The sequence below is a fragment of the Carya illinoinensis genome, chromosome 1 (assembly GCF_018687715.1).
Source record: "Carya illinoinensis cultivar Pawnee chromosome 1, C.illinoinensisPawnee_v1, whole genome shotgun sequence".
In the NCBI taxonomy this organism is placed as follows: Eukaryota; Viridiplantae; Streptophyta; class Magnoliopsida; order Fagales; family Juglandaceae; genus Carya; species Carya illinoinensis.
Genome location: NC_056752.1, coordinates 55,448,269 through 55,475,724, shown reverse-complemented (window position 1 = coordinate 55,475,724; position 27,456 = coordinate 55,448,269). Strand labels below are relative to the sequence as shown.

General features: G+C 36.1%; 4 protein-coding genes across 7 annotated transcripts; 2 read left to right on the top strand and 2 right to left on the bottom strand.

Annotated features, from left to right (window-relative positions):
• Window positions 1-3,119: 3,119 nt before the first annotated feature.
• On the bottom strand, window positions 3,120-3,842 carry LOC122301225 (dirigent protein 18-like). The gene has a single exon (XM_043112425.1). It carries the CDS (start codon window positions 3,840-3,842, stop codon window positions 3,120-3,122), a length of 723 nt encoding a protein of 240 aa, XP_042968359.1.
• Window positions 3,843-4,374: 532 nt separating this feature from the next.
• LOC122290161 (spliceosome-associated protein 130 A) lies at window positions 4,375-11,519 on the top strand. Of its 3 annotated transcripts, none has more exons than XR_006236318.1 (5): window positions 4,375-7,816; window positions 8,522-9,013; window positions 9,597-9,752; window positions 10,929-11,085; window positions 11,250-11,519. XR_006236318.1 is itself a non-coding variant. In XM_043097731.1 (4 exons), exons 1-3 carry the CDS (start codon window positions 4,805-4,807, stop codon window positions 9,732-9,734), a joined length of 3,642 nt encoding a protein of 1,213 aa, XP_042953665.1. In that variant the 5' UTR covers window positions 4,375-4,804; the 3' UTR covers window positions 9,735-9,752; window positions 10,929-11,519. The 3 variants fall into 3 exon arrangements, 1 of the variants encoding a protein (XP_042953665.1); XR_006236317.1 differs by having other exon boundaries at window positions 11,242-11,519; XM_043097731.1 differs by having other exon boundaries at window positions 10,929-11,519.
• Window positions 11,520-11,724: 205 nt separating this feature from the next.
• On the bottom strand, window positions 11,725-15,445 carry LOC122290173 (caffeoylshikimate esterase-like). The gene is made up of 8 exons (XM_043097751.1): window positions 15,210-15,445; window positions 15,059-15,106; window positions 14,807-14,933; window positions 14,511-14,657; window positions 14,087-14,217; window positions 12,565-12,702; window positions 12,317-12,415; window positions 11,725-12,194 (listed from the first exon to the last, which is right to left on the bottom strand). Exons 1-8 carry the CDS (start codon window positions 15,210-15,212, stop codon window positions 11,901-11,903), a joined length of 987 nt encoding a protein of 328 aa, XP_042953685.1. The 5' UTR covers window positions 15,213-15,445; the 3' UTR covers window positions 11,725-11,900.
• A 3,114-nt stretch (window positions 15,446-18,559) lies between these two features.
• Window positions 18,560-27,340, top strand: LOC122290149 (60S ribosomal protein L35-like). 2 transcript variants are annotated; one of them, XM_043097722.1, is made up of 4 exons: window positions 18,560-18,720; window positions 18,861-18,996; window positions 19,100-19,256; window positions 27,128-27,340. In XM_043097722.1, the coding sequence occupies exons 1-4, from the start codon at window positions 18,717-18,719 to the stop codon at window positions 27,200-27,202; spliced, it is 372 nt and encodes a 123-aa protein (XP_042953656.1). In that variant the 5' UTR covers window positions 18,560-18,716; the 3' UTR covers window positions 27,203-27,340. The 2 variants fall into 2 exon arrangements, with proteins under 2 accessions (XP_042953656.1, XP_042953647.1); XM_043097713.1 differs by lacking the exon at window positions 27,128-27,340 and adding an exon at window positions 20,102-20,461.
• Window positions 27,341-27,456: the final 116 nt, after the last annotated feature.

Below are 27,456 nucleotides of genomic sequence, written 5' to 3'. Positions count from 1 at the left end.
AGGAGAATCAGGAGCTGATCAACTAGACACAGTTGACTAAGTGACGGTGCGACATAAATGTTGATATAGTAATTAACGTAAATTATTACTTGTACGATTGAGTTGCATCTCTACTACTTTTTGGATCATAACCATTTTAGACTAGTGTTGTGATCTTAGTTATTCAATGGATTTTTATGTATGAAGTATGTTTTAAGCATTTGGGATATTTTCAATTTGGTGCATAGTATTGCTAAAGACAAAAAATTTATCCGCTGCGAATATTGCATATTGTTAGATGCATGTTAGGAATATTGCATCTTATATGTCATGAACGGGGGCAGGTAACCTTGTGTTGCATGTCTCGACGCTTCAAATGTCCGTCCGATCCCAAACGGAATTTGGGGGCGTCACAGTGGTCTAGGGAGATTTCTTTGGGTTTAGATGAAAAAAAGTAAAACTGAGTTCCTTTTACTTTTTCATTTCATTCACACGACTATTACCACGAGCCAAGACAAATGAATCATTCGTGACCTTCCATATTTTTTTGAGAAAACACTACTGAATGACTGCTGTCTTTAAACTGTCTTTAACAGCATTGTGCACTGCAAGAAATGCAACGCCATGTATTTCTTCAGTTACCATATTCACAGCATCATTCACAATTTTCTCCTGATTTTAGCAGTCTCTTGTGGCTTGTTTTGCCACAATTTCTAGCAAGTCATCTATTGTCCAGATCTTGACTTGCCTTTATCCTTACTATCAACATTCAGGACTAACAACTCGAGATCTTGCTAGAATTTCTTCTACCTCCTCATCTAGGATAAGATTTCTTACATTGAGAAACTTCAATTTCGACTTCTTTGCAGAATTACTCATAGCCATTCTCATGACCTCCCAACCTTTTGATCACAACGTCAAATGCTATTGGGCAACAATAGTACCTTCTGTCTTTTCTGAAGTTGAACAATTTCTTCATCAGCACTTTGTTATTTGCAACTGGCTTTTCAAAGAAAGCCACAATAAGATCCGATACGGTTCTCCTCTTAATAACAATATGCTCCATGAATTGTATGACTGTCAAAACTTGCTGATATAACAAGTTAATCAGTATCGTCCAATGATCAGAAGTTTGCTCCTCAAACTTCGCGATCCCAACTGGCTTAAATCAAGCCCAAACAAACTGAGTCTGTCACGACTCCAACTGGCTGCAATCAAGCCCTAAACACATGAGTCCATCATGACTCCAACCGGCTGTGATCAAGCCCAAAACAAATGAGTCCATCATGACTCCAACTGGCTACGATCAAGCCCACAACTGATCTGCAACTATGAACGGTTCAGATCGAAAATACCGATGACGAATCTCAACATTTCCACCGTACCGATGAGTCCGGAATGATCCAAATAGTTTGTCAGCACTATTTGATCCTCGCAATAGAACTCCAACTAGCGTGGATCTAGCCCAAAATGATCTACAACATGTGGATGGTTCAGATCGAATGTACCGATGGCAAATCTCAACATTCCCACCGTACGGATGAGTTCGGAATGATCCAAATAGTTTGACATCACCATTTGATCATCGCAATTAGACTCCAACTGGCGTAGATATAGCCCAGAATGATCTGCAACACATCGACAGTATCGATGACGAATTTCAACATTCCCATCGTATGGATGAGTCCGGAATGATCCAAATAGTTTGACATCACCATTTGATCATCGCAATTAGACTCCAACTGGCGTGGATCTAGCCCAGAATGATCTACAACACATCGACAGATGGATTAGATCAAGCCCAAAATGGATCTGGAAAATGGACGGTTCTGATCTGTCTGGCGCGTGTGACGCATGCGCTGCACAGTGAGAGTGGGCGGCGAGTTGGCGCGTGGATTACACGCACTACAGCACTGTGTGCGCGAGGGGGAGAGTGAGGCGCGTGAAGTACATGCGCTGAACCTCTGTAGGGCGCGTGGGGGCGCGTGTCCGTCACGCGTCTTCAGGGGCACGTGTGGACTCCTTCGACCTCCGTTTTCGATTCTGTTTGCGGCAACGGATTCGTCTCGACGCGAGGAACACCCTGGAGTTGTCAAAAATTGATTTTGAGCAACTTGAATTTTCAGACAGCTCGAACCAGAGCTCTGATTCCAATTGTTGTGCCTCTAGCCTGTCCGAAAATCACACAAAACAATTTTAAAGTGGTTTAGCAAATTGCCTACGTCCATTGAAGCCTCTTTTATAGAATTTGTACAAGATTTATAAAAATTTATAAATTCTCATTTCTCCCTCACGTCTCTCTTTCTCTGTTTTTCTTTCTCCCCCAACGCTGCTGCCGCGGCCCTCTTTCTTTCTCTTCTCCCACTGCCCTTGATCTTTTACCGCAGTGAGGATAATTTTTCTGCAACTGAGCTCTCTCCTATTTATAGGAGAGAGTAGCCTACAACTTACAATTTCGGTAGAGGGATTTACGGAAGAAATAGAGGTGCAGACACTGTGGGTGTCTGTGGGAGGCGCCTAATATGCCAAGGCAGAGAACGGTGTTTCTCTCTGTTTTCACACTGCAGGTGGTTTTTCAACATGAACTTGACAAATAGTCGTGGAAAACCTTTTGATAGCTCAAACTCGTGAATTGTGTGATATGGTTCTTTCAGGTACAGTTGGCACCTTCTACTTCTCCCGCTCTCTCTGTTTTTTTTTTTCCTCTTTTGAAACGAGTGAGTTTAGTACTTCAATTGCATAATCACATGAAGTTAAGTGAATCAGTGATCTATGAAACAACTTAGTTTGAGAAAATGATAACATATCGGACTTGTTGACATCCAAGTGATGTCATATCCCTTCAGTGCTTCCACAAGAATCGAATTTGTTTCAGAACCACAGTGAGCTCCATTTTAGAGTTCCAGTACGAAAAAAGAAAGCAAACATGAGATTTCTGGAATTCCCACAAATTAATAATTCTGTTTTTAAGCTTATTTAAAATTCCATGCCAACAAATTGCAAAGGAATTCAAGATTCTACTAAAAAAAAAAAACTGATCCAAATAACCCGATTATCACCGAGAAACATTCACTGTATGCTAAGAGTACCAGAAAGCACGAGCTTAAAATTGATAGTTTAGTTGGCTAACAAAGGTCCAACTAACTCAGATATACATTGAACAAAAGAAGCTTATTGGATCCTTTTGCATCCCGATCAGCATGAGACCCTGCACCCACGGCTTTAATTGTTGCATAGCCATTTGCTCCATTGTACTTCCCAATGCCACCAATAATTGCAATTTGAGACTCTGCAACATCAGTCTGATGCACCCCAAAAAATCTCAATCCGTCCTTAAAGTCAGTACCAGCAAAATATACAGTCATCGCTATCATGTGGCTACTGCCATCCTCTGAGCTAGCCACATATATCCCTTGTGCTTTTCCAAGTATTGGGGACATACTGTTGCTCGAACCTTTAAATATTTCTTCCTCTATTACTGTCACGGTCCCAAACTCCAGTTCTTGAAGAGTAGCTCTAGCCGGAAAAGATAAGCCAATGCTCGATAAATCAAGCGTTTGAGTGGACAATCCAGTGCTCGGAATCATGGGATCGGACCCAAGTAGGGGGATTGCTCCATTAGGGGGGAAAAGGCCTAATGGTTTTTGGAAGGGAAGCTGGCCAGTGACTTTGGTGGTTGCTGGTCTTGATGAAGGGTGACTCACATTGAGCACATCTCTCATTAGAAATGTAATTTTGTGGTAATGGGTATGATGGGTTGGTGTTGGATTGCCAATGGTTCTAGCAGAAGATGAGTGGTTGACGATGGCCATGAATAAAAAGAGTAAGCAGGGTATGACTAACATGGAGGGAAGCTTGGCCATTTTCACGGAGTTAGTGATCATGCTTTTGCTTTTGTTGTGTGTTTCTACATTTTATAAAAGTGTAGGGATATGAGAATTGGCTTGATTAGGTTTGGTCTGGTTGGGGTGGTTTGTTGTGGATTTAGTAGATGCTAAACGGCAGAAATTATTAAATAGAGTTACGATATTATTAGAATAGCTTATTATTATTATTTTTAATTTAGAATTTTAAAATTTGAATATTTATTTTTAATTTTATTTAAAATTTTAAAAAAATAATAATGATTAAATGAAAAAATTAAATTTTGAAATTAAAAAATATTTGTATTTATAATATATAAATATTGAAATAAGTTGAGTTGGCGGTTTCGTTTATTTTTACGCATGAATTAAGATAATATGAAAATTAAATAAATTATTATTAAAATATAATTTTTTAATATAATTTTTATTAAGATTTATAAAAAATAAATTATTTATTAAATTTTATAGAATTTAAAAAAATTATAATAATTCAAATAGACGAGACGATAAAACATACCAGACCAGAGAGGATGGATTATTTAATAATTAAGGCTGTAGTACGTAGTTTGAACTTGGAAGTGCTTTTCCCCTTTCGACGTTCACGAACATAAATCTTCACATTTATGATTTTGTTCATACGGTTTGGTCGGATTTTATGATTCTGCGCTTTGGAGTGTCCTGCAGCCGATCAGCTTGGTCAAATTCAGCCGTCCGATTATAACAAAAGGCGGTAACCATGGCGTTTCTCATCCCATCCCCAGATTCCCAGAAAATTCCCTTTTAGGGTTTTTCACATCGCACACTCAAACTCGCAGTCGCAGACCAACCCTTCTCGTCTGCAACCGTAATCTTTGATTCTTCACCAGGGCTCCATTTCCAAAACTCCATAAACCCTTTCCACCAAGTGATCCCCTAAAACCCTAGCCCTAACCCCCTATCCCCACTCTAATTCCTGAGTCATGTACCTCTACAGCCTCACTCTCCAGCGAGCCACAGGCATAGTATGCGCCATCAACGGAAGCTTCTCAGGCGGCAAGACCCAAGAGATTGTTGTCTCCCGCGGCAAGCTCCTCGAGCTTCTTCGACCCGATGACAGCGGTAAGATCCAAACCCTTCTCTCCGTCGAAATTTTCGGTGCCATTAGGTCTTTAGCTCAGTTTAGGCTCACTGGGTCTCAGAAGGACTATATTGTTGTCGGGTCCGATTCGGGCCGGATTGTTATCCTCGACTACAATAAGGAGAAGAATGTTTTTGATAAAATTCACCAAGAAACCTTCGGGAAATCGGGGTGTCGCAGAATAGTTCCGGGCCAGTACTTGGCTACTGATCCGAAGGGTAGGGCAGTGATGATCGGGGCTTGTGAGAAGCAGAAGCTTGTTTATGTGCTGAATAGGGATACAGCGGCGAGGCTGACCATTTCCTCGCCACTGGAGGCGCATAAATCGCATACAATTGTGTACTCCATTTGCGGGGTTGATTGCGGTTTCGATAACCCAATATTTGCCTCCATAGAGTTGGATTACTCTGAGGCGGACCAGGATTCAACTGGGCAGGCAGCAAGTGAGGCTCAGAAGCATTTGACTTTTTATGAGCTTGACTTAGGCCTTAATCATGTGTCTAGGAAGTGGTCGGAGCCAGTTGATAATGGTGCAAATTTACTTGTTACTGTTCCTGGAGGAGGTGATGGCCCGAGTGGTGTGTTAGTTTGTGCTGAAAATTTTGTGATATATAAGAATCAGGGACACCCGGATGTTAGGGCTGTGATTCCAAGACGTGCAGATCTGCCTGCTGAGCGAGGGGTTCTGATAGTTTCTGCGGCAATGCATAAGCAAAAAGCGATGTTCTTCTTTCTGTTACAAACGGAGTATGGAGATATTTTTAAGGTTACTTTGGACCATGACAATGACCATGTTACAGAACTGAAGATTAAGTACTTTGATACAATTCCGGTTACTGCTTCCATGTGTGTGTTGAAGTCAGGACACTTGTTTGCTGCTTCTGAATTTGGGAATCATGCTTTATATCAGTTCCAGGGGATAGGTGATGATGCTGATGTGGAGTCTTCGTCAGCTACATTGATGGAAACTGAAGAAGGTTTCCAGCCTGTGTTTTTTCAGCCCAGGCGACTTAAGAACCTTCTTAGGATTGACCAAGTTGAGAGCCTGATGCCAATAATGGACATGAAAGTCATAAATCTTTTCGAAGAAGAAACGCCTCAGATATTTACGCTTTGTGGTCGGGGTCCTCGGTCGTCTCTAAGAATTTTAAGACCTGGTTTAGCTATTAGTGAAATGGCTGTGTCGGAGCTTCCTGGTGTGCCAAGTGCAGTTTGGACTGTGAAAAAGAATGTGAATGATGAGTTTGATGCATACATTGTGGTGTCGTTCTCAAACGCGACTCTTGTTCTTTCCATTGGTGAGACAGTTGAAGAAGTTAGTGATAGTGGGTTTCTTGATACTACCCCTTCACTTGCTGTTTCTTTGATAGGTGATGACTCACTCATGCAAGTTCATCCTAATGGCATTAGGCATATTAGGGAGGATGGGCGTATCAATGAGTGGAGGACTCCTGGGAAGAGGACTATTGCTAAGGTTGGCTCTAACAGGCTTCAAGTGGTCATTGCACTTAGTGGGGGCGAAATTGTGTATTTTGAGGTGGATGCCACTGGTCAACTGATTGAGGTGGATAAGCACGAAATGTCAGGTGATGTGGCTTGTTTGGACATTGCCCCTGTACCTGAAGGGAGGCAGAGGTCTCGTTTCCTTGCAGTTGGTTCATATGACAACACAATTCGTATCTTGTCGTTGGACCCAGAGGATGGTATGCAGATTCTGAGTGTGCAAAGTGTTTCTTCAGCTCCAGAATCTCTCCTTTTTCTTGAAGTGCTAGCATCAGTAGGTGGGGAGGATGGTGCTGATCATCCTGCCAGCCTTTTTCTTAATGCCGGTTTACAGAATGGAGTTTTGTTCAGAACAGTTGTTGATATGGTGACTGGTCAACTTTCTGATTCCCGTTCTCGATTCTTGGGACTGAGAGCCCCAAAGCTCTTTTCTATCGTTGTAAGAGGCAAGAGTGCAATGCTTTGCTTGTCAAGTCGACCTTGGCTTGGTTATATTCACCAAGGACATTTTCTTTTAACACCCCTCTCCTATGAGACTCTTGAATATGCAGCATCATTTGCCTCTGACCAATGTGCGGAAGGTGTAGTTGCTGTTGCCGGTGATGCTTTGAGGGTTTTTACTATTGAGAGACTAGGAGAAACGTTCAATGAAACTGTGATTCCCCTAAGGTACACACCAAGGAAGTTTGTGCTTCAACCCAAACGAAAATTGTTGGTAATTATTGAGAGTGATCAAGGAGCATTCACAGCTGAAGAGCGTGAAGCTGCAAAAAAGGAGTGCTTTGAGGCTGCTGGAATAAGTGAAAATGAAAATGGTAACGTGGAGCCAATGGAGAATGGTGGTGACGAGGACAAAGATGATCCCCTCTCGGATGAGCACTATGGCTATCCCAAGGCAGAATCAGACAAGTGGGTTTCTTGCATTAGAGTTCTTGACCCAAAGACAGCTAGTACAACTTGTCTGCTGGAGCTTCAGGAGAATGAAGCTGCATTCAGCATATGCACAGTGAATTTCCATGATAAGGAATATGGAACTCTTTTAGCCGTAGGTACCGCAAAGGGACTGCAGTTTTGGCCCAAACGAAGTGTAGCTGCTGGTTTTATTCATATTTATAGGTTTATAGAGGATGGAAGGTCCCTTGAGCTATTGCACAAGACACAAGTGGAAGGTGTTCCAACAGCTTTGTGCCAGTTTCAGGGACGATTACTTGCAGGTATAGGAAATGTTCTCAGATTATATGATTTGGGCAAGAGGAGATTGCTTAGAAAATGTGAGAACAAGCTGTTCCCTAGCTCCATTGTCTCCATTCACACTTACCGTGATCGGATATATGTTGGCGACATTCAAGAGGTATGATTGTTTTTCCTTTTGACGGTGATTGGTTGTATGTTGGAGACATTCAATAGAAGCTCTCTTGCTTCTTTTTTGTTGACCATTTTTGAGTTGTTGCTTGGTCAGATATTTTAAAAAAAATAAACAATCACAAAAAAAATCTTTTTTTAATGGGTGATGGGTTTAGTTGTCATGGCAGACTTTCTCCCTCATGTGAAGCTTTAAGAAGAAACATAGAAAATTGCTATGTTACTCAAATCTCTCATTATTCCATATTGAATTATAAATATAAGTGAGATTGGTAGCTTTCTGTCTGCTATACTGATAAAAAATCTTGATGATATGGCTGCCATAAAAAAAAAAATTAAAAAAAAAAAAAAAAAAGCTTTGATGTTACGTTTTGTACCAGTTTTGTGATTTCCTATGAGGCATAGCTTATCTTTGTTAGGTGGTTAGTTATTCTGGGTTCAATGCTTATCCGTTGCATGAATAGGGATACTTGTGGTGTTAGATTATGAGTGGATCATTGGTAATACCAGGGGGTTGTCACCCTTATCTTATTTGGGTCAGTGCAATTCATATAATTTTGTTTCCCGTTCATTTATTTGCTTGTGATGTATACTGGAAGTAGGTGTTCGAAAGATACTTTTTATATTACCCATCTTTCTGCCATTCACACTTATTTTTTCCATGGCTGACTATCTTCTGGTATGCTCTCTGCAGTCATTCCATTACTGCAAGTACAGACGCGATGAGAATCAACTGTATATATTTGCTGATGATAGTGTTCCAAGATGGCTCACTGCATCATACCACATAGATTTCGACACCATGGCAGGTGCAGACAAGTTTGGGAACATATATTTTGTGCGGTTACCACAGGATGTATCAGATGAGATTGAAGAAGATCCAACTGGTGGGAAAATTAAATGGGAGCAAGGGAAGTTGAATGGAGCTCCCAACAAGGTAGATGAGATTGTGCAGTTTCACATTGGTGATGTGATCACCTGCTTGCAGAAGGCATCTCTAATTCCAGGTGGTGGAGAGTGCCTCCTATATGGCACAGTGATGGGGAGTTTGGGGGCATTGCTAGCATTCACCTCTCGTGACGATGTTGACTTCTTTTCTCACTTGGAGATGTATATGAGGCAGGAACATCCACCTTTGTGTGGAAGAGATCATATGGCTTATAGATCTGCTTATTTTCCGGTCAAGGTGATCATTTATTATTCTTCCATTTGTGTTGGTGTCCTATCTATTCAATCATTGAGGATAATCAGATTTTACGGTATTTACATTATTCACCTAGTCTTATGCGTTTTTGTCTTCTTTACATTCTTTTTAATCAGAGTTTCTGTAATTTTGTTTTTGATTGGTCTTAGCTTTTGTAGGTTTGATATTTCTTAAATGGAGCAAGTGCTTTTGATATCATGAGAATTTTGATTTCTTATGTTTTTGATTGTTATCTATTTTTTTATTTATCAAAAAAAAAAAAAAAATGTTTTGAGAAGTATGATGAAAATATTTCAACTGAAGAGTGGCTTTTGGAATGAGTCGAATGATACTTATCGAAAAAGTATATAGCATTTGGCTTAAAGTCGTGTTCTTTTTTATTTTTGTTCCTTTCATAGATATGCACGCTTGTCAATGCATTATTAAAAAAAGTCCTGTGATGAATTGGAGATTTTTTTCCCTGTTCTATCTTGCTTGCTTACTTGATGTTTTTGTTTCCATTAATTCCCTTGACTTATATTTACTATGAAAAAAATGCGGGAAATGCTGAATTATTACTTTGCAGGATGTGATTGATGGGGATCTATGTGAGCAGTTCCCAACACTGCCTCTGGATTTGCAGAGAAAAATTGCAGATGAATTAGATAGAACTCCAGGGGAGATACTGAAGAAACTGGAAGAAGTTAGAAATAAGATCATTTGAGGAAAAACTGACCTCAAGGTGCCTTTTGTTCGTTCTGTTTATTTATTTGTTATTGTTATGAGTATTATCACCATTTCTTTTTCCTGACCAAAAGAAATTATCTCCATTTCTTTTTTCATTTTTTATTTTAAATCATCTTCGGTTTCATCAATACCTAGCGGCATTGCAAGAGCAACATATTAGTATGTACGGTTATATATTTTCTGATGTTTTTTATCAAAAAAAAAATATATTTTCTGATGTTTATGTGACTGATTAGCATGGATGAAGCAGACAGATGAAAATTTTGTTTACTAAAAGTTGAGCTTTGTAGGGCACATTACATGGTTCTGTTTGCTGAATTCACCCATATTTTTTTTTTTGGTTGAGTAAGAAGATATTTTATTGATATTGAAATAGGCACAACCCAAATACACGAGAAGTATACAAGAAAATACACCTAGTTAGGAACTACAAATGGATACACGGAAATCATAGAAAGTTGAGACCATTAAAATCTATAACAATGGCCCACATAAATAAAGTCTTCAAGAAAAAACTATTAAATTCTTCCAAAGAGCATTCGCGATCCTCAAAATTCCTGTCATTCCTTTTCTTCCAAAGGCACCAAAGTAGACAAATGGAAGCCATCTTCCACACAGCTGCTATCCGGGGTATGCCCTTAATCCATCTCCAACTAGTTAGTAGATCAACCACACATCTCTGTATTCTATATGATATTTTTTGGTTGTGATTTAATGTGGTAGAGGTTTGGGAATGGTTTATTGTTAGGCTTTTGTGGAGTACGAATTCGGGAAAAGCATTGGAGGTTAGGTTAATTCCCGTGCTTTAGATTTTATTATTCTTGAGGCAGAACATCAGTTCTGGTTTTAGTTCATTAGGGAAGAAAGAAAGAATAATACAAGCCCAGGTAATCCAACCTAGGTTTCCCCAATGTTCTCAGCTTGTAAAAAAGGCAATAACTTCCTGAAAATATAGTGCTGGTTTAACTATTAAACAAACTGTTAGTTATTAAAAAAAGCCTAGCAAACAAACTGTAGACTACTAAAGAAGAGATTAAAAAGAAGATAAAAACAGAATTAGATTCTGAATAAGGTGTGTTCTTTTTGCAACTGGGTTTGTGGAATGGAAGATTTGAGCTAGTCAGGGTTTACATTTTGCTGGATCTCATCCATCATTTGTCTGTATTTGCAGATTACTGCTTTAATCTACATGGATCTGTTTTTCCATTAAAAAGAGGCAATGAGAGATGAACGTTCCCTATGAGCACCCTTCAGTTTGTTCTTTCCTGACTCTAGAATGAGACACGGGGACATTAATGTTGGGAAAAGCCAAGCATATTGGAAAAGAAGTATGCGATCCTCTTACTTCCCAGACAGCATTTTCTGTTGATTTACTCATATTTATTTCTGATACGCTCTTTGCATGGAATTATATTAGTTGACTGTATCTCTATCTGTTCTTCACTTATGTTGGCCGCACATCCGATGATAAAAAACTTGCATAGTCCCGCAGGATCATGGTGTGTGATTACTGCATGACTCGGTTAGCTTAGAATGTGAAAATGAGACACTGCTGCTGGTAGAAATGATCAAGAGTGACAAGAAGTTCGAATATTCTAGCAGTTAAAGTTTGTATTTCCATTATTCTGGTGGATTTCTCCAAATTGATCAAGAAGAAAACCTTGCCTTTGCGAGGCTTTGCGCATTATATGGCACATTTGTTAAGCACATAACTGTATGTAACTTACTGCTGGGTTCCACGTAAAGTTAACATTTTGTTTTCGATTGTTGGGCTCTTGATTCTCTTATTAGTTTGAACAGGCACGTAATTGACGTTGTGCTGCTAGCAATGATATATGGTTATTGTGAAGTAAAATTGGCATTAGTAGCCCACCTCCATTCAGAAAAAGGAGAAGGGAAAGAGGGATGTTTCCTTTTTGGCGGGTGTGTATTAGAGTATAGTCAAAGAATTTCTTGTGAAGATTTGATGATATTTAAACACCTTTTTTTATTTTATTTTATTGTAAGCGGAATTAGGTTTTAAACGTTCAGCTTACGACTAATTTAAAATCTCCTTCTACATAGCTCAACGCACGGGCTCTGAAGCAGTTCTTGGTGAGGTAAATATTACAGGATATTTGCTATACACGTGAAACACCAATCATCAGCAATTCTCAGGGATTTGCTCAGTCTTTGCCAAATCGTCGTTCTCATGCTTCTTCTCCCACTCCAACCTCGAATTTCCAACGGTGAATCTCTCCTCTAACCAACCAATGATGTCTGAAAACACGATGTCCGTGTTCTCCGGTGGCTCTCCGTAGAGTAGACCGTGCCACATGCCTGGATACAACTTGATTGTCTTGTCTGTGCTTGCGGCCACGTCATGGAGCAGTTTGCTCACTGATTTGTCTGTCACTTTGTCATCATCCCCGTGGAGGACTATAAATGGTAATGAAACCTAAACAAATCCAAAACAAAAAACAAAAACAAAACCCCATTAACATTTTCAGGCTTCGGATTTGATAAAAATCGTAATACTACTGCTCATAGAGAAAGAAAAACACAAAAGAAGTAACAAACCTCTGGAAGTCTCGTCTCAATACCGGAACTGAGCCTGAGAAGTTCGTAGCCGGTTTTCAAGCGAGGCCGGCCTTTATAGCAATATGGGTTCGCTCTAACCTGTTATATTATCATTAACGGTTAGTTCCCAATTGGTACTGTTGACAACTTGTTAAGCACGAAATAGAAAGCGATGGTTTAATTATTATTATTATTTATTTATTTATTTATTTTGAAGGGAGGCGAAGCTAAAGAGGGCGGAGATATACCTGTTTTCTTGTCTCGGGTACTTTAAAGGCGACGTCTATGATATCTTGTGTTGGGATTATTTTCCATTTTGGAATTACATTGCAAAGTAATGTCAAAATGGAAATCACCAATGCAGGTGGTCTCATGTCATCTGCAATCTGTCAATGATATAGAATCGAAAACAAATTAAAACAAAGTCCCAATTGCAAAAATAATATTATAAAGATTGGAGTTGCATGTAGCAACGTGCCCAATATATCTATATTTAAAAGTCCCATCTCATCCTAATTTGTTGAAAAACTCATATATGAGTTGGATTATTAATTAATGTTCACAAGGGGATCCGGATTTAATCATCTATCCAATTTCTATACATAACAAAATAGATTTGGGTCAACAAGATCCGTTATACCCGGATTTTGTAGCTGTCGAAAGCGACTCCAGCAATGTTTTCGGTCATAAAAGTATTGCCAAACCAATTATCTCTTATTTTCTATATATAATTTCTATTTACATTAAAATACAAATATACATGCAACGAAGACGGGATGTTATTAATATATAAATTATGTTACATACAGTAATTTTTATATAGTTTTTATGTATTTTACTAATGTGATTGACAAAAAAATTATTTTATATTTTAAAAAAATAATACAACTAATCATAAAATATGCAAAAAAAAAAAAAGCAAAATTGTTTAACATATTCCATCACTATTCTCTCTCTCTCTCTCTCTCTCTCTCTCTCGGTCACCTTGAATGACTATTTAAGCCAAGTAGTTTTGAATTTTGGGTACCTAGCAAAAAACAAAAGTTGCCAACTTTTGTATTGAACCGGTTATACGAAAAGAAAGGGTAAAAAAGTTCAACCCTGTGATAACTAATTGACAACAGCCATTGGGTTCCCATTTCTTTCTCCTCATCCTAGGCTATTACCTAGGATCTATCACCCACAAGTGATTGGACCCAAATTAAACTGTTGGTTTGATATTATATTTTACACCGATCACGGGTCACATGCTTACGAAAGAATTTTGTTATCATTACTTATTTATATAATTTCAGAATGATTTAAAAAAAATAAAAAGACATCATTTTTCATACTAGATGACATAACAGGTTTTTATATCAATAATTTATTTAAATAAGTTTTTCTACTCATCAATCTAACACTATATATCTATTGGAAAAAATATATATATGGATAATTTTTTATTTTATTTGAAGTCAATATCAAACCTTATAAATAGATTTTTTTTTTTTTTCCTGACAAAAATGTTTAAACAAAAGTGATATGAGGTATGAGCCAATCGTTCTACTCTGGAAGGAAAGAAAAAGAACTAGACAACTCGAAATTGGACCAACTTATCTGGAGAAAGCACACAATGTCAGACGGACTTTTTCGCACAATCCAGATCAACGAACGTGGTATAGGAATTGATGGTAAAAGACAGACAGAATGACATCGCAAAAACTCCAAAACAATAAATTAGAACTGCAGAAGTCAGATTTAATTAAGGGCCATATTAATTATATATACCTTACACATGGGAGCAACCAAGACAGCACCATCCCAGTAGTCTGGCTTCTTCCTGTGCAATAGCAGAGCCATGGCCCCTCCCAAGGACTCCCCCAACAAATATCTCATCTTCCCTTTATTCTCTTTCTTTTCTGAAATATCAACCTCATAAAAAATATATATATACGTTAGCTAGTGTTTTTTTACCCCCACCAAACACAAAGAAAGACCGAAAAAAAGCCTACCAAAAATCAGACAAGTTTTATTGAACTTTGATATATTTTCCAAGGAAATTTTCGTTGTGATAAGGAGAGAGAGTGGTTTCTGACCGTGCACATTTGCTTAACATGCGGAATCAGATTGAAATCTCTCTTATAATTATATATATATATATATATATTATCCTTGTTTTTCGTATATATGTTCAAAGAGAGTAAAATCTGACCACATATGGTAGTAAAATGATCAGAGCAGTCATCCGCGACATGGTCAAAGTTGTTAACAAAGCCAGCCAGTCCTCCTGATTTTCCGTGACCTTCATAGTCTATCCCATAAACTGCAAAGCCAGCCTTCACAAGCCTGGTTGCCGTACCTAATCCAATTAACCACAATCATAAGATCACATGCAGATTTTTGTTAACGATTTTTCCTCTTGGTTTTGTTTTTTAATTTGTTAGTAAACTATTTGGGTCTAAAAAATATATGGGATTACATCAAGTGGATGGACAAATATATGCATACTGTTCATGGTGATGCTGCATTCCATGGCATAACCATGGCATATGAAAATCAAGGCTTTCGGTTCTTTATTTGCTGGAAGCCATCTGCATGTGAAAAGCTTCAATTTACGCGAATTCGTTATATACTCCTGGAAAGTTTTCAGAAACAAAATCAAAATCAATCACAATATTTATTCCAAACACGTGCATTCAGAAATATATCCCAGGAGAAAAAAACCGAAATCAAATTCGATATATCAAAAACAGGGCTAACCTCTTCGTATACAACACCTTCAGTACTTTCATGAGCCTCATGATGTGCCTGCAAACGAACATAAAAAAAAGCAGAGAATATCAATACCAAAACGCCTGTCGTGTGTGCATGAGAGATAACATGATACCGTATGGTCGAGAGAGAAACAAACCATAATAAAGACCGGTGGCGATTACGTCTACCCAAAATATGAAGAAGAGATTCAAGAGGAGAAGGGAGAGTTATAACAGAAAAGAAAGTAAAGAAAGATGAAGAAAAGACCGGAATATCTGAATTAATTGGATGGGAACGATGTAATTGTAATAGGAAAAGGAAAGCGAGGAGGAGGAAGAGGAGTGAGGAAACTCTCTACCTACACGCTGTCTGAACTCTATTTATATACGGCCAAAAAGAATCCTACCTCCCTTCATGTTCAATGGTACGTGTATACTATCTACCGTTCCTCGTTCATTTTTAGCCCCTCGTGATTTGTTACCCGTTCTAAGTAAAAGGGCTGCCCGCCAAATATAGAGGCCGGGGAAGACCCCAAGGGCGAAAAAAATGAAGATAGGATCATGAATATTTCAATTTGTTATTCGAATTTAATGGTGGCAAATAGATAAATATATAAAATTATATTTATTATTAATTATTTAAATATTTTAAACAATATTAAATAAATAATAAATATTATAGCATCCAATCCGTGATATCAGTACCAATTGAGATCCACGAGTTTTAAATGAGATATTTTTTAAAAGATCAAAGGAATTTTGTATTTAATAATATATATTATGAAAATTTAATACATACATATATAACTTTAATAATAATAATAATAGTAATTGAAATGAAATTAGTATGATCATGACTTTCTCTTAGTAGTTAATGAATTTCCTTTTCAATAATGTCATGTTAATCTATATATATATATATATGTATTTGTCGGTTGATTTGGCATGCTATTTTTTTTTTTTTTTTTTTTATATATACTGGAAATTTGGGGAGGGGGTCGAACCCCAGACCTCATTTTGGAGGTGGGGCTTGAAGCCATCAGGCCTTTGGCGGCGCATGCTAATTAATATGAGGATGGACGCCCCTTTTCCAAAACGCAACTTGGCTTAGTTGACAAGGAGATTTATACCATTAATTAATTATATATATTTATATATATATATATATATATTATGTAGTTGCTTAATTCTGGTCAAAATGATTGAGCCCGGTTATTGCGTAAGTTTGAGATTCAGCCACTTAAAAAACCAGTTAAAAAAGTAAAAACTAGTTAAAGAACAGAGACAAGAAACTAACGAATTGATTTAGCACCGCCTACGCAATATCATGCGTACTTTCAACTAGATCTGTCTCTCCTATATATATTATTATTATTTATTACGACGTCGTCTAATTTTATATGCTATATTTTATTATATATAGACTGGTCGATCCCTTGTATTATATTTATATTATATATTCGATGTATGTCTATGATCTGTATTAATTCCTTGATTTTATTATATTGCGAATATCAAGTACTGAAGACCGCGTCGTCGTTTATATATGTATATATATATCTTGCATCATATCAGAGGGAGGTTAATTAAACTAATTAGTCCAGAACGTACGTAGTTACTTAATTAATTTAGGGATCGATATCATGTAACGGTGTTGAAATTCAAGCGCGTACGATGGACCGCATGCAGCTTTGACCAGCCACTTCTCAATTGTCACGGATTTCGCCTTGCTAGCTTTTATTTTCCTAGTGGCCACTGATCTCCACTCTCCTCCTTTTACAAAACACAATCCTGTATGGATTTCTCAGCTGGACAACGTTGAATTTACCCTTTCTTTCTTCAAATTATAATGGGCATGCATGCTATGAAAAAAATGTGATCTACATGTCTTTTATGCTCTCTCTCTCTCTCTCTCTCTCTCTCTCTCTCTCTGTGTGTGTGTGTACCCAGGAGAAGATCATTTATACTAACTCGATCATGATGATGATCAGATCGAAGATAGCCATGCATATATGTTATGCAGCAGAAGAAAACAATATTACTATCTAGCTGATGAATTATATATATCATGCAGCTAGCTAGCTACCATTAATTAATTGTTTCTATATATGTAGCATGACGATATATATTACATACTTGCAAATCCTTGTCATCCATAAATACACTTGCAATTTGCATTTAGGGCCTGCGCTAGCTAACTAACTTAATTAATGGGATGATCAATAACGGCCATCATGATCAAGTTACATATATAATTACAATTATTATATCTGCATATAAGTATTATTAACAACAATTTATTTTTAAGTTATGCCATCAAATTCATGATCATGTCATGTCGATCGATGCAAGTGTTTGCGATATGTGTATCGATCCCCATTCAAAGAAACCCATAGATCGATACTGTAATTAGGCTGATTTTGATATTCAAAGGGGGCGGCTGTTCAAAAAAAAGGGTAAGAGGAGGTTGACAGTTAACTGATAACAGTCTTAATTAGGGCCATCAGCAATCAGCCTTAATATTATATGTTCCTTACGCGCTTTTTTCTTTTTTATTAATTTATTGATTAAGAAATTTAGCAATCTTATCAAAAAAAAAATCGAACGATCGATATAAAGATAAAAGGAAGACTTGAAGGGAGAGAGAAAGTGTTGTCATTTTCTTCTACTCACATGATTAGACTGCTGACTACTCAATAACGAAACAAAACAAGAGACTTTAAGCCCGGTACAAAGACGTGCTTCTTCTATCTTCAAGCAACTTGAGCATGTCATTTCATCTTTTTATTTTTTAAATAAAAGTATTCTTGGTCTTATTTATTGATGTGACGCATTTGTAAATTAATCACTTAAATATATATAGTCATTTAAAATGATGTATGAACATTAATAAAAAAATTAAAAAAAAAATTTTAAAAAAAATAAAGATTAGGTTTTCAGCATGAACGTTATTTCGTTGCAATATGGTACTCTTATCCAATTGAAATATGTCCTTATCATTTAAATTACTTACATAAATATATAATATATATATATATATATATATATAGGATAATGTTATTCTCACATAAAGAAAACTATTGATAGTGACTATTGAATTTTATTTATTTATTTAGTGATTAAGGAAGTATTTTTAAATAATATTACGAATATTTTAAAAAATATATATTTAAAGATATAAAATAAAATAAAATAATTTATTTAATAATTATTATGTGTGAGTTTTAAATGTGGTTGTAGCAGAGTCCATATATATATATATATATATATAATAGAACGAGAATACGAATTGATCTCTCCATATTCCATAACTACTCAATAATTAACTCCCGAATGAAAGCTGTAGATTGAGATGTTAATGATGAATTAGTCAGAGATAAGTTATAACAACGAACGACCCATAACTAAACCATGTTAGTCATGTCTTATAATAATAGGATGCGACTTTCTTTTTCTCTCGAAGATCATTGGCATGGCCACCCCGGCCCACCCGTTGAATCGTATTCCTTCCTCCATCCGGCCGAGCCCAAATACTGATTCCAAACCCACCAAAGGAGCCCAGCCCGATCATATATAGATCTAAACCCATAGAGCAGATCATCATTTCTCTAGGGTTTCATTCCAGGAGACACAGCTCAGCCGCAGGGAAGCTCCGAGACGCAGAAATGGGTACGCGGGGAAGACGCCCTAATCTCTATTGCTTCTTTACATATTTCCAGAATGCCAATTATTGCTCTTCGGAGAACATGTTTCTTCTGTTTTTGATTTCCGTGTTATTATTGCAATTTGGCTTGTTGAAATGAACACAGCGAGAATCAAGGTCCACGAGCTGCGTCAGAAAACCAAGGCAGACCTGCTGAGCCAGCTCAAGGATCTCAAGGCCGAGCTTGCCCTCCTCCGCGTCGCCAAGGTCACCGGTGGGGCACCCAACAAGCTATCCAAGATGTACAGTTTATCTCTCTCTCATTTTTTTCCTCTTGCTTTTGTTTCAAAATGCAAGTATTTATTTCTGGTTCTAATGTGTTTTGTTTTTTTCTTGGTGGTACAGAAAGGTGGTGAGGCTGTCGATTGCGCAGGTGTTGACGGTGATTTCGCAGAAACAGAAGGAGGCTCTGAGGGAAGTTTACAGGAAGAAGAAGTACCTGCCTCTCGATCTGCGTCCCAAGAAGACCAGGGCAATTCGGCGAAGGCTTACCAGGCATCAGGTCAGTGTCTTTGCTTTGATAAAATCCCCCAGTTTGGTTCCATTTTTAGTCTCTTATATTATGCACAGAATATTCTGGTTCATGTATTTAGTTATTCGAATTATTTATTCTTTTAGTTGTTATTTAATATTGGGTAATTATAATGCTGCACGGAAATGCTATAAAGCTTACGAACGTTTTAAGAGTACTACTCGTAGATTGCTTCTTGTCTTATAGGCATTCCACTGCTCACTTACTTATGAACTAACCAATGTCTAAAGGTTTAGAAGTTGGAGTTTGGGTATTTTTCTCATTCAAATGATGCAGGGATAATATATATATATATATATATATATATTTTTTTTTTAAGAAGAGGGGATTCAACCAACGGTAACAGCGAATTAGTTTTTGCCTGGACTTTTTGACTCCAAAGCATACTGAGGTTTTCATGATGGCCGGTTCCTGAGTCATTTCTATCATTGTAGTCTTAAATTCTCTGTGCATTTGACAATTTGTTGACATGGATAATTATGAATAAGATACCATTATGCTGATTTTTGGATGGGCAAAGTTGCATATTGCTTTAACTGAACGAGAGAAAACATATTCAGCTTCAAAGATCGTTTTAAGAGATGAATGTTAGATTCGTTCCTTGTTTCCAAGAATCCTTAATTTCCAGAACTCCAAGTGTTTATGTTAGCTTTGGTGATTTGTTTTTGTTGCTTTCATGTTAAAAGTTGCGTTGATGCCTCTTAACTTATGTGCTTATTATTGTTCTTATCTAATTAGCATGTTTATACTTGTGCTTTTGAAATTTTAGCTTGCCTTGCTACCTTATTTGATTTTGTTTCTTTCTATTTGAACAGGCATCATTGAAGACAGAGCGGCAGAAGAAGAGGGATATGTATTTTCCCTTGAGGAAGTATGCCATCAAGGTTTAGTGTGTAGGACCTTTGTTTGAAAGATCTCCATTCCTTAATATTAGAAATCCATTCTGTTGACAATTTTGGTGTGTGTTTACTCATAATTTCTGGTTGGTGGACTTAATACTGAAAAAAAAAATTCAGGTTGGTGGAAATCTTATGTTCACGATTCATGTTTTCTAAGTTGTGGGTTAGTTTAATGCTATGGTGAGATGAGGTTATCGGGCATGTGTGTGAAGTATGAACTCTGTTCTTTGGTAAAAGTCTTATAATGTTTGCATATGCTATTTTATTGACGTATTATTTGGGATTGATTCACCAGTGAGATTGTACATAGTTTGTAGTCTAGCAGTTTGAAGCGGTTAATGGCGATGGCTGTCTGATGCTAATTAGAGAGCTCGTTGCGGAGAATGGATCAAAGTTTTGATTTCAGCTTCGGCGGCCAATTCGGTTAAGGTATTGGAATGAAATATTCTTGTACCATTTTGGAATAGTCTATATATAATAAATTAATTTTATATGTAAAAATTATATTTTGAAATAATATTAATGCAAGTCTTAAAAGGTTAAAGCACATTAATAAAACTCAATAATACTTCTAAGTTCTCAATCTAATTATTTAAAAAAAATAATCACTCATCTTTATCACAAAAAGAGTAGGGATTTGATTTCCAGTACTCGAGAATAGTGGATTAAAAAAAAGTTTAAAAGAATAATCTTCAAATGTGAGAAATAGGGAGAAAATTATGAAAATATTAAAATTTTTACATTAATTAATTTTGACCCGTATTGGTATTGGCTGTAATATTTAAAACCGGCTGGTATTGACCGTATTGATATAGTTTGGGTATATAACTCGATACGAAATAAATTTACTTTTTTATATTAATCATTATTTTAATTTATTTCTTATACTAATCATTCTTCTAATATGAGAAATATTTTACGAGAAATATTTGTCATGTCTTACGAAATTTAAAACTTTGAAAAGATGATTCTCGATAGTTAACCATTTCGTCTATTTAGGGATGCACTTAGTGCTTTCATTGAATAATGATGTGATTATAATTTATTTTATAATTTTTTACACAATAATATTTTAAATGGTGTGTTTTTATTAAATCAGTTTTATAAGTTATTTAATAAAATTTGATGTAAAGTGAGGTGTTTAATTTTCCATCATGAAAATGTGTTTCTGATCATAATCCTTTCCTTATGTCAGATCTGTTTTGCTCTGTTATTATCATATTTCCTTGATGGAGCTTTTCCTATTACGTAAATGTTGGCTTTGAACAAACTCTGGGTCTGTGGGTTTTAAAAGTTGTTCAATGGAAAATTTAGTTCGTTTTGATGTCACATGGTAAAATATTTTTAATCTTAAAATTGCAAACTTGCTTTTTTAATGTAAAACGTAATTCAATTTTATTTTTAAACAAATTCAAATTTGATAGATGGAAATATCTATATAATTTTAATATAATTACATATGGTCATAGGCTTTAAAAATTGAAATAATAGTTGTTTTTATCTTATAATTCACTTTTAAAAAAAAAAAATTGTTTGTAGATAAAGTAAAGTTTTTTAAATATATGATTATTAAATAAAAAATAACTTTTTAATAATAAATTTTTTTACTTGGACAGGGTATATTCACTATATTGTTGCCAGGCTAAGTTAGAATCAACTAAAAAGAGTTAAAACTAGGAGGTGCGAAGTTAAAAATTGAAATATATTGGCTTGAAAAATTAATGTTGCTCGTATTTTGTATGGCAGAATCTTACAACCGGTCCCAACTTTTGTAAACAGTCAGTAGTTATGTCATTTTACTTTTATTAAATTGTAAATTTTATAATTTGATGTATCATGTTAAATTATATCAATTTATAAATTTATTTTATATAATTATTTTATAACTAAAGTATTTCTCTATTTTATATGAAATCGATCTGTTCACCTTTCATTCAAGTATCCCTTATTTTTTTTTTATTTTTTTGGGATATTCTTGGGAGGATAGGATAACATATTAAACGGTGATTATTAATTTTGGGGAGGTGAAATAATGTTTCGTGGTCATATGGTGCAATTGAGAAAATGTGGATTCTTGGAGAGGGAATGATAACACTAGGCCGTTGATTTGGTCTGGGCCAAAACCAGGGCCTTTGTGTTCCATTTTGTAGTTCGAAAGTATTATATACCATTATCCATTTGAAAGATGAAAGGGAAAGGTGTTGAATGAAAACGTTTTCAACAGTGGGAAAAGAGAAATTGGAGCTGACCAGTTTTGGGACATTAGAGGCCACAAGATTGATATGTGAATGGTAGACTCTTCTCGTTAATGTTAGATAGTCTTACAATATGCAAGTTTTACGTTTTTTTCATTGAAAAAAAAGTAGAGTATACTACTAAAAAAATAAATTTATTTTATGTAAATATCATATTTATTAATTTTTTTTCAAAAAAAGTAGGCGGAGCTTACTCATTATATATACACTAAATATTATTTCTCTACTTTTCTTTTTTCTTTTTTAATAAAAAGGAAACCTCTTATATTCATCTATCAAATGTAGCACCAGTACAATTTAACTTCTTACAAACTTGTAAAGAAATAAATTCTAGACACTCATCTATCCAAATCTGATCATGTTCAACTAATAAGGTTTTTTTGCTAACGAATGTGCCACCCCATTTCCTTATCTTCTTGTAAACTGAACCTTCTATGCACTTCTCTCTCTTAAAACAGCTTTGACATCCTCTACTATATGCCCACCAAGAGAAAGGTTCTCATCCTCACTATTAACAGCTTGTACCACCACTTGAGCATCCTCTTCAAGTGTAACTCTATTAAAACCCAAATCATTACTCAATTCGAGAGCTTGCCATAATGCCATAGTTTTTGCTAGAGTAGAATTAGATACTTGTGGTTTTTTATGGCAAGCATAAGCTAGAACTTCTCGAATACCATTCTTCAAGACAATACCAAGTCCCAAGTTTTGTTTGCCTATAGAAGCATCACAGTTTGCCTTGATGAATCCTTGTGTCGGCTTAATCCAACTTTGACTACCACTTCCCATAGTAATTGCACTTTTTTATTTTATTTTAATCTTTGACTCATCTATCTTAACCTCTTGAAAATCTTCAATTACTGATTTGGCTGATCAAATTATAAAATCAGGATCTTTGAACTTATCTTAAAAAATGAAAGAATTTCATCTAAGCCACAATGGTCTCATCAATACAGCCACTAACTCTAGCTCCTTATCTGACAATTTATCCATTAGCTTCTCCCACATAACCATAAAATTGTCTTCAGCATTGGACCATTTATGTATGGCTCTAATTGAACATGTCCAAACATCTCTTGCAACAGGACATTGCCATATAACATGCATGGCAGTTTCCTCCTCAAGACCACATATGGGACATGAAGCATTCTCCACACTTTTCTTTTCCACAAGTTTTTCTTTATTACTAGCATATCATTACCCAATTTTCATAGAAAAACTTTAAACACCACTAGCACTCTCAGACCCCAAATATCATTTCTCTACTCTTCTATGTACATACCGATGTTGAAAATTTGGACCTTCTAAATTTACCCCTTAGAATCTACCCTTTGCAGGAATAACAAAAAAAATAGAGAAATAATAACAATACAAGAAATTTACGTGGAAATTACAAAACATGAGAAAAACCACCAGACCCAGAGAAGAAAATTCACTATGTGAAAAATTGTTACAATCACACAAATTTTCTCCTCACTCCAAACACACCTACAAAACTACCACACTGGTAAAACTTTAACTTTACACCTCTTCCTCTTTTACAAAAGGACTAATAGAGGAATTTAACTAAAGTTAAAAGTTACTAGATAAGCTTTTCAACTGATGTACTTAAACTAAGAGGTTAAGCCTCTTATTTATAACACATGACCTATGCCATTTTCATTAATCTCACCGATGTGGGACTAAAACAAGGAGCATAAGTCAACAATCTCCACCTTGCGATTTTGACTTTGATTGGTCCCACAGCCAAACTTCACCTCAATGAAAATTTTCATAACTTCCGCTATCATGCTTCACCATAAAAGTATACCCACTCAGAATAAATCAATTCCAAGTATTCCACTTCGACCCATGTCAAAAAACAACTTTTGCTGAAAATTATAGTGTAACTTCCACGTTTGGCTCTCCTGGAAGTTCATTAGCCATCGACATGAATTTCCACCACACACCCTGCATCAATGCCAAACCAATGCATGTGTGCAAACTTGTCGATCCGTTAACATTAACACATCCTCTATCATGGTAACTTTGGGAATTAGCGGCATGTCATGAGGATGTACATGTCTCTTTTTAAATATCAAAATCTTCCATAGAGAGAGACACAACCTTAACATCATTTCTAGTATTTCCATTTACTGACTTGGAACCACTTGTCGAACCTACTCTAGCTCTTGGACAATTTTTCTTGACGTACCCAGATTGTCCACACTCCCACAAACTACTTTCTTCTTCATGGAGTTCTTCATCTCCCTATTTCCAGCTACTACCATTACTAAGTTATCAAGAACATTACTTCCACTACTTAGTCTTCTCTTTTCAGAAAAGATTCTACTGATAACTTCTGAAAAAATTATTTTCTCTTTTCCATGCATTAAAATAGGTTTCATGTGCTTATAGGAAGATGGAAGAGACCAGATGAGTCTCATGGTTTGATCTTCATCATCAATTTTAATTCCAGTAGTTTCTAACTCAGCGACAATGCCATTGATAACGCTTAAATGATCTGAAATAGTTGTATCTTCACTTATCCGTAGTGTATGAAATTGCTCATTCAGGTACACATGATTTGAGACGCCATTCGTCTGATATAATTTTTCAAGTTTTTCCTAGACTTTCTTTACTGTAGATATTTCATGCACATTTGTAAGAACATTTTTGGTCAGGCACAAACGTATCGCACTTGTTGTTCTCAAATTCAAATTCTCCCAATCTTCATCGCTCATTTTAGATCTGCTCCTTTCACCAGTCACACTAGTACCAGTGCTGACTTCAGGTGTTGTTCTGCCCTTCAATGCCTTGTGTAATCCTGATTGAATCAAGACATCCTTGAGTTGTAGTTGCCAAAAGGCAAAATTGATTCTCTCATCAAATTTCTCCACCTCAAATTTGATAAGATTTGAAGGCCTACTTCTTGACATTGCTTTGATGAATTTTACTGTAGAAATGAATAGTACCTCACTAAGTCAGTTTCCAGAAAAGATTAAAGGGTCACAATAGACACATTTAAAATTTTTAATCTCCTAGACAAAACCGCCTTAGATTGTACGTATCCACGCTACTACACCAAAACTCCACTCCACAAAAAGAACCTAGTGTCTCTGATACCAATTGTTGGGAATTTGGACCTCCCAAATTCACCTTCTAGGATCTACTATTTGCAGGAATAATAAGAAAAATAGAGAAATAATAACAATATAAGAAATTTACGTGGAAATTTCAAAATAGAAGAAAAACCACCAGATCTAGAGAAGAAAATTTATTATGTGAAAAATTATTACAATCACATAATTTTTCTTCTCACTCCAAATACATCTACAAAACTACCACACTAATAAAATTTTAACTTTACACCTCTTTCCCTTTTACAAAAGGGCCAACAGAGAAATTTAATTAAAGTTAAAAATTATTAGATAAGATTTCAACTAATGCACTTAAATTAAGAAACTAAATTTCTTATTTATAATATATTACCTATACCATTTTCATTAATGTCATCAATATGAGAATAAAATAAGAAGCATAAGTCAACAATTAGTACGTGCGTATGTGAACGAGATAGGCACAAATATTCTTTTCAATTTTTTCTTCTTCATTAATGTCGAAAGCCTTGCTAAGATTAGTTGACCAATATGTGATTCGTTTTCTCTAATTTGTTCAATTAGCTTTAAATGCACAAATGAAAAATCCTCAAGCACGTGACAAAATTTACTCCAAGTCTCTTGCAATGACTTGTCCATGCAATTAAGTCGAGTCCGAGTTTGCGACTGACGACTGTGCTAACTGCCAATTGCCAAGTTGTGTGTGTGTGTGTGTGTGTGGGGAGATTCAATGTATGCTATTGCTAGCAGATAGACTAGTCTAACAGACTGTCTCCTATTGACAAAAAACCAGAAACTTATACCCACTGCAATGGCACATTGCTATTAATTATTACCTATACAGTTGGGAATCTAAGTCCATATACGTTAAAAGTCTTTTTCCAGTAATATTCTCTCTTCTGGATGATCTCTATTTTTCGTCCTCCACCAGTGTTGCCCAATAAGAACTGAACCAATGACAAATGAAAACCAGACTCAAAACAACAATGCTTCTACCATGATCATCCTGGTCTTTACGCAGTACTTGTTTCCTTCCTCTTGCAGAATCCATAGGCAGCGGCCTAGAATGCCATTAATCCTGGTCTTCACGCTAGCTATTCATGACAGGAAAAACCCAGGAAACTTAAATTTAGTGCCACGACTAGAAAAGGCGCACACACGCACACACACACACATATATATATATAGTGGGTAGATAACTAACCAAACATGCTTCACAATTTTGAGGAAAATTGTGATACTTTCATAGCAATGGATGGATGACGGGTCCATACGTATGTGTTAACGTTATTAAACACAAAAACTTGGGTCGACGTTCCGAAAGTCCTCTAAACACTTCAATTCTATAGATGTTTGACTTGTATTTAAATTCATTGAGTGCGCCACAAAACCACCAACCTTAATTATAAATCAAGCTTCTGCGTATAATAATAATAAGATCATGAAACTTAATTGCATCCACGTCCACTTCAAGAAGAGGTAGTGAACTGTTTATACCTCCATTATTTTCAATAACCAGATCTTGAAAACACAAGGCATAGCTTTGGCGAAATCAAGCTGATATGAATTTCTCTTTACTATTTGAACAGGCATCATTGAAGACAGAGCGGCAGAAGAAGAGGGAGATGTATTTTCCCTTGAGGAAGTATGCCATCAAGGTTTAGTGTGCAGGACCTTGTTTGAAAGATCTTCATTCCTTAATATTAGAAATCCATTCTGTTGACAATTTTGGTGTGTGTTTACTCATAATTTCTGGTTGGTGGACTTAATACTGAAAAAAAAATTCAGGTTGGTGGAATTAATCTTAAGTTCACGATTCATGTTTTATAAGTTGTGGGTTAGTTTAATTCTACGGGGAGATGAAGTTATCGGGCATGTGCGTGAAGTATGAACTCTGTTCTTTGGTAAAAGTCTTATA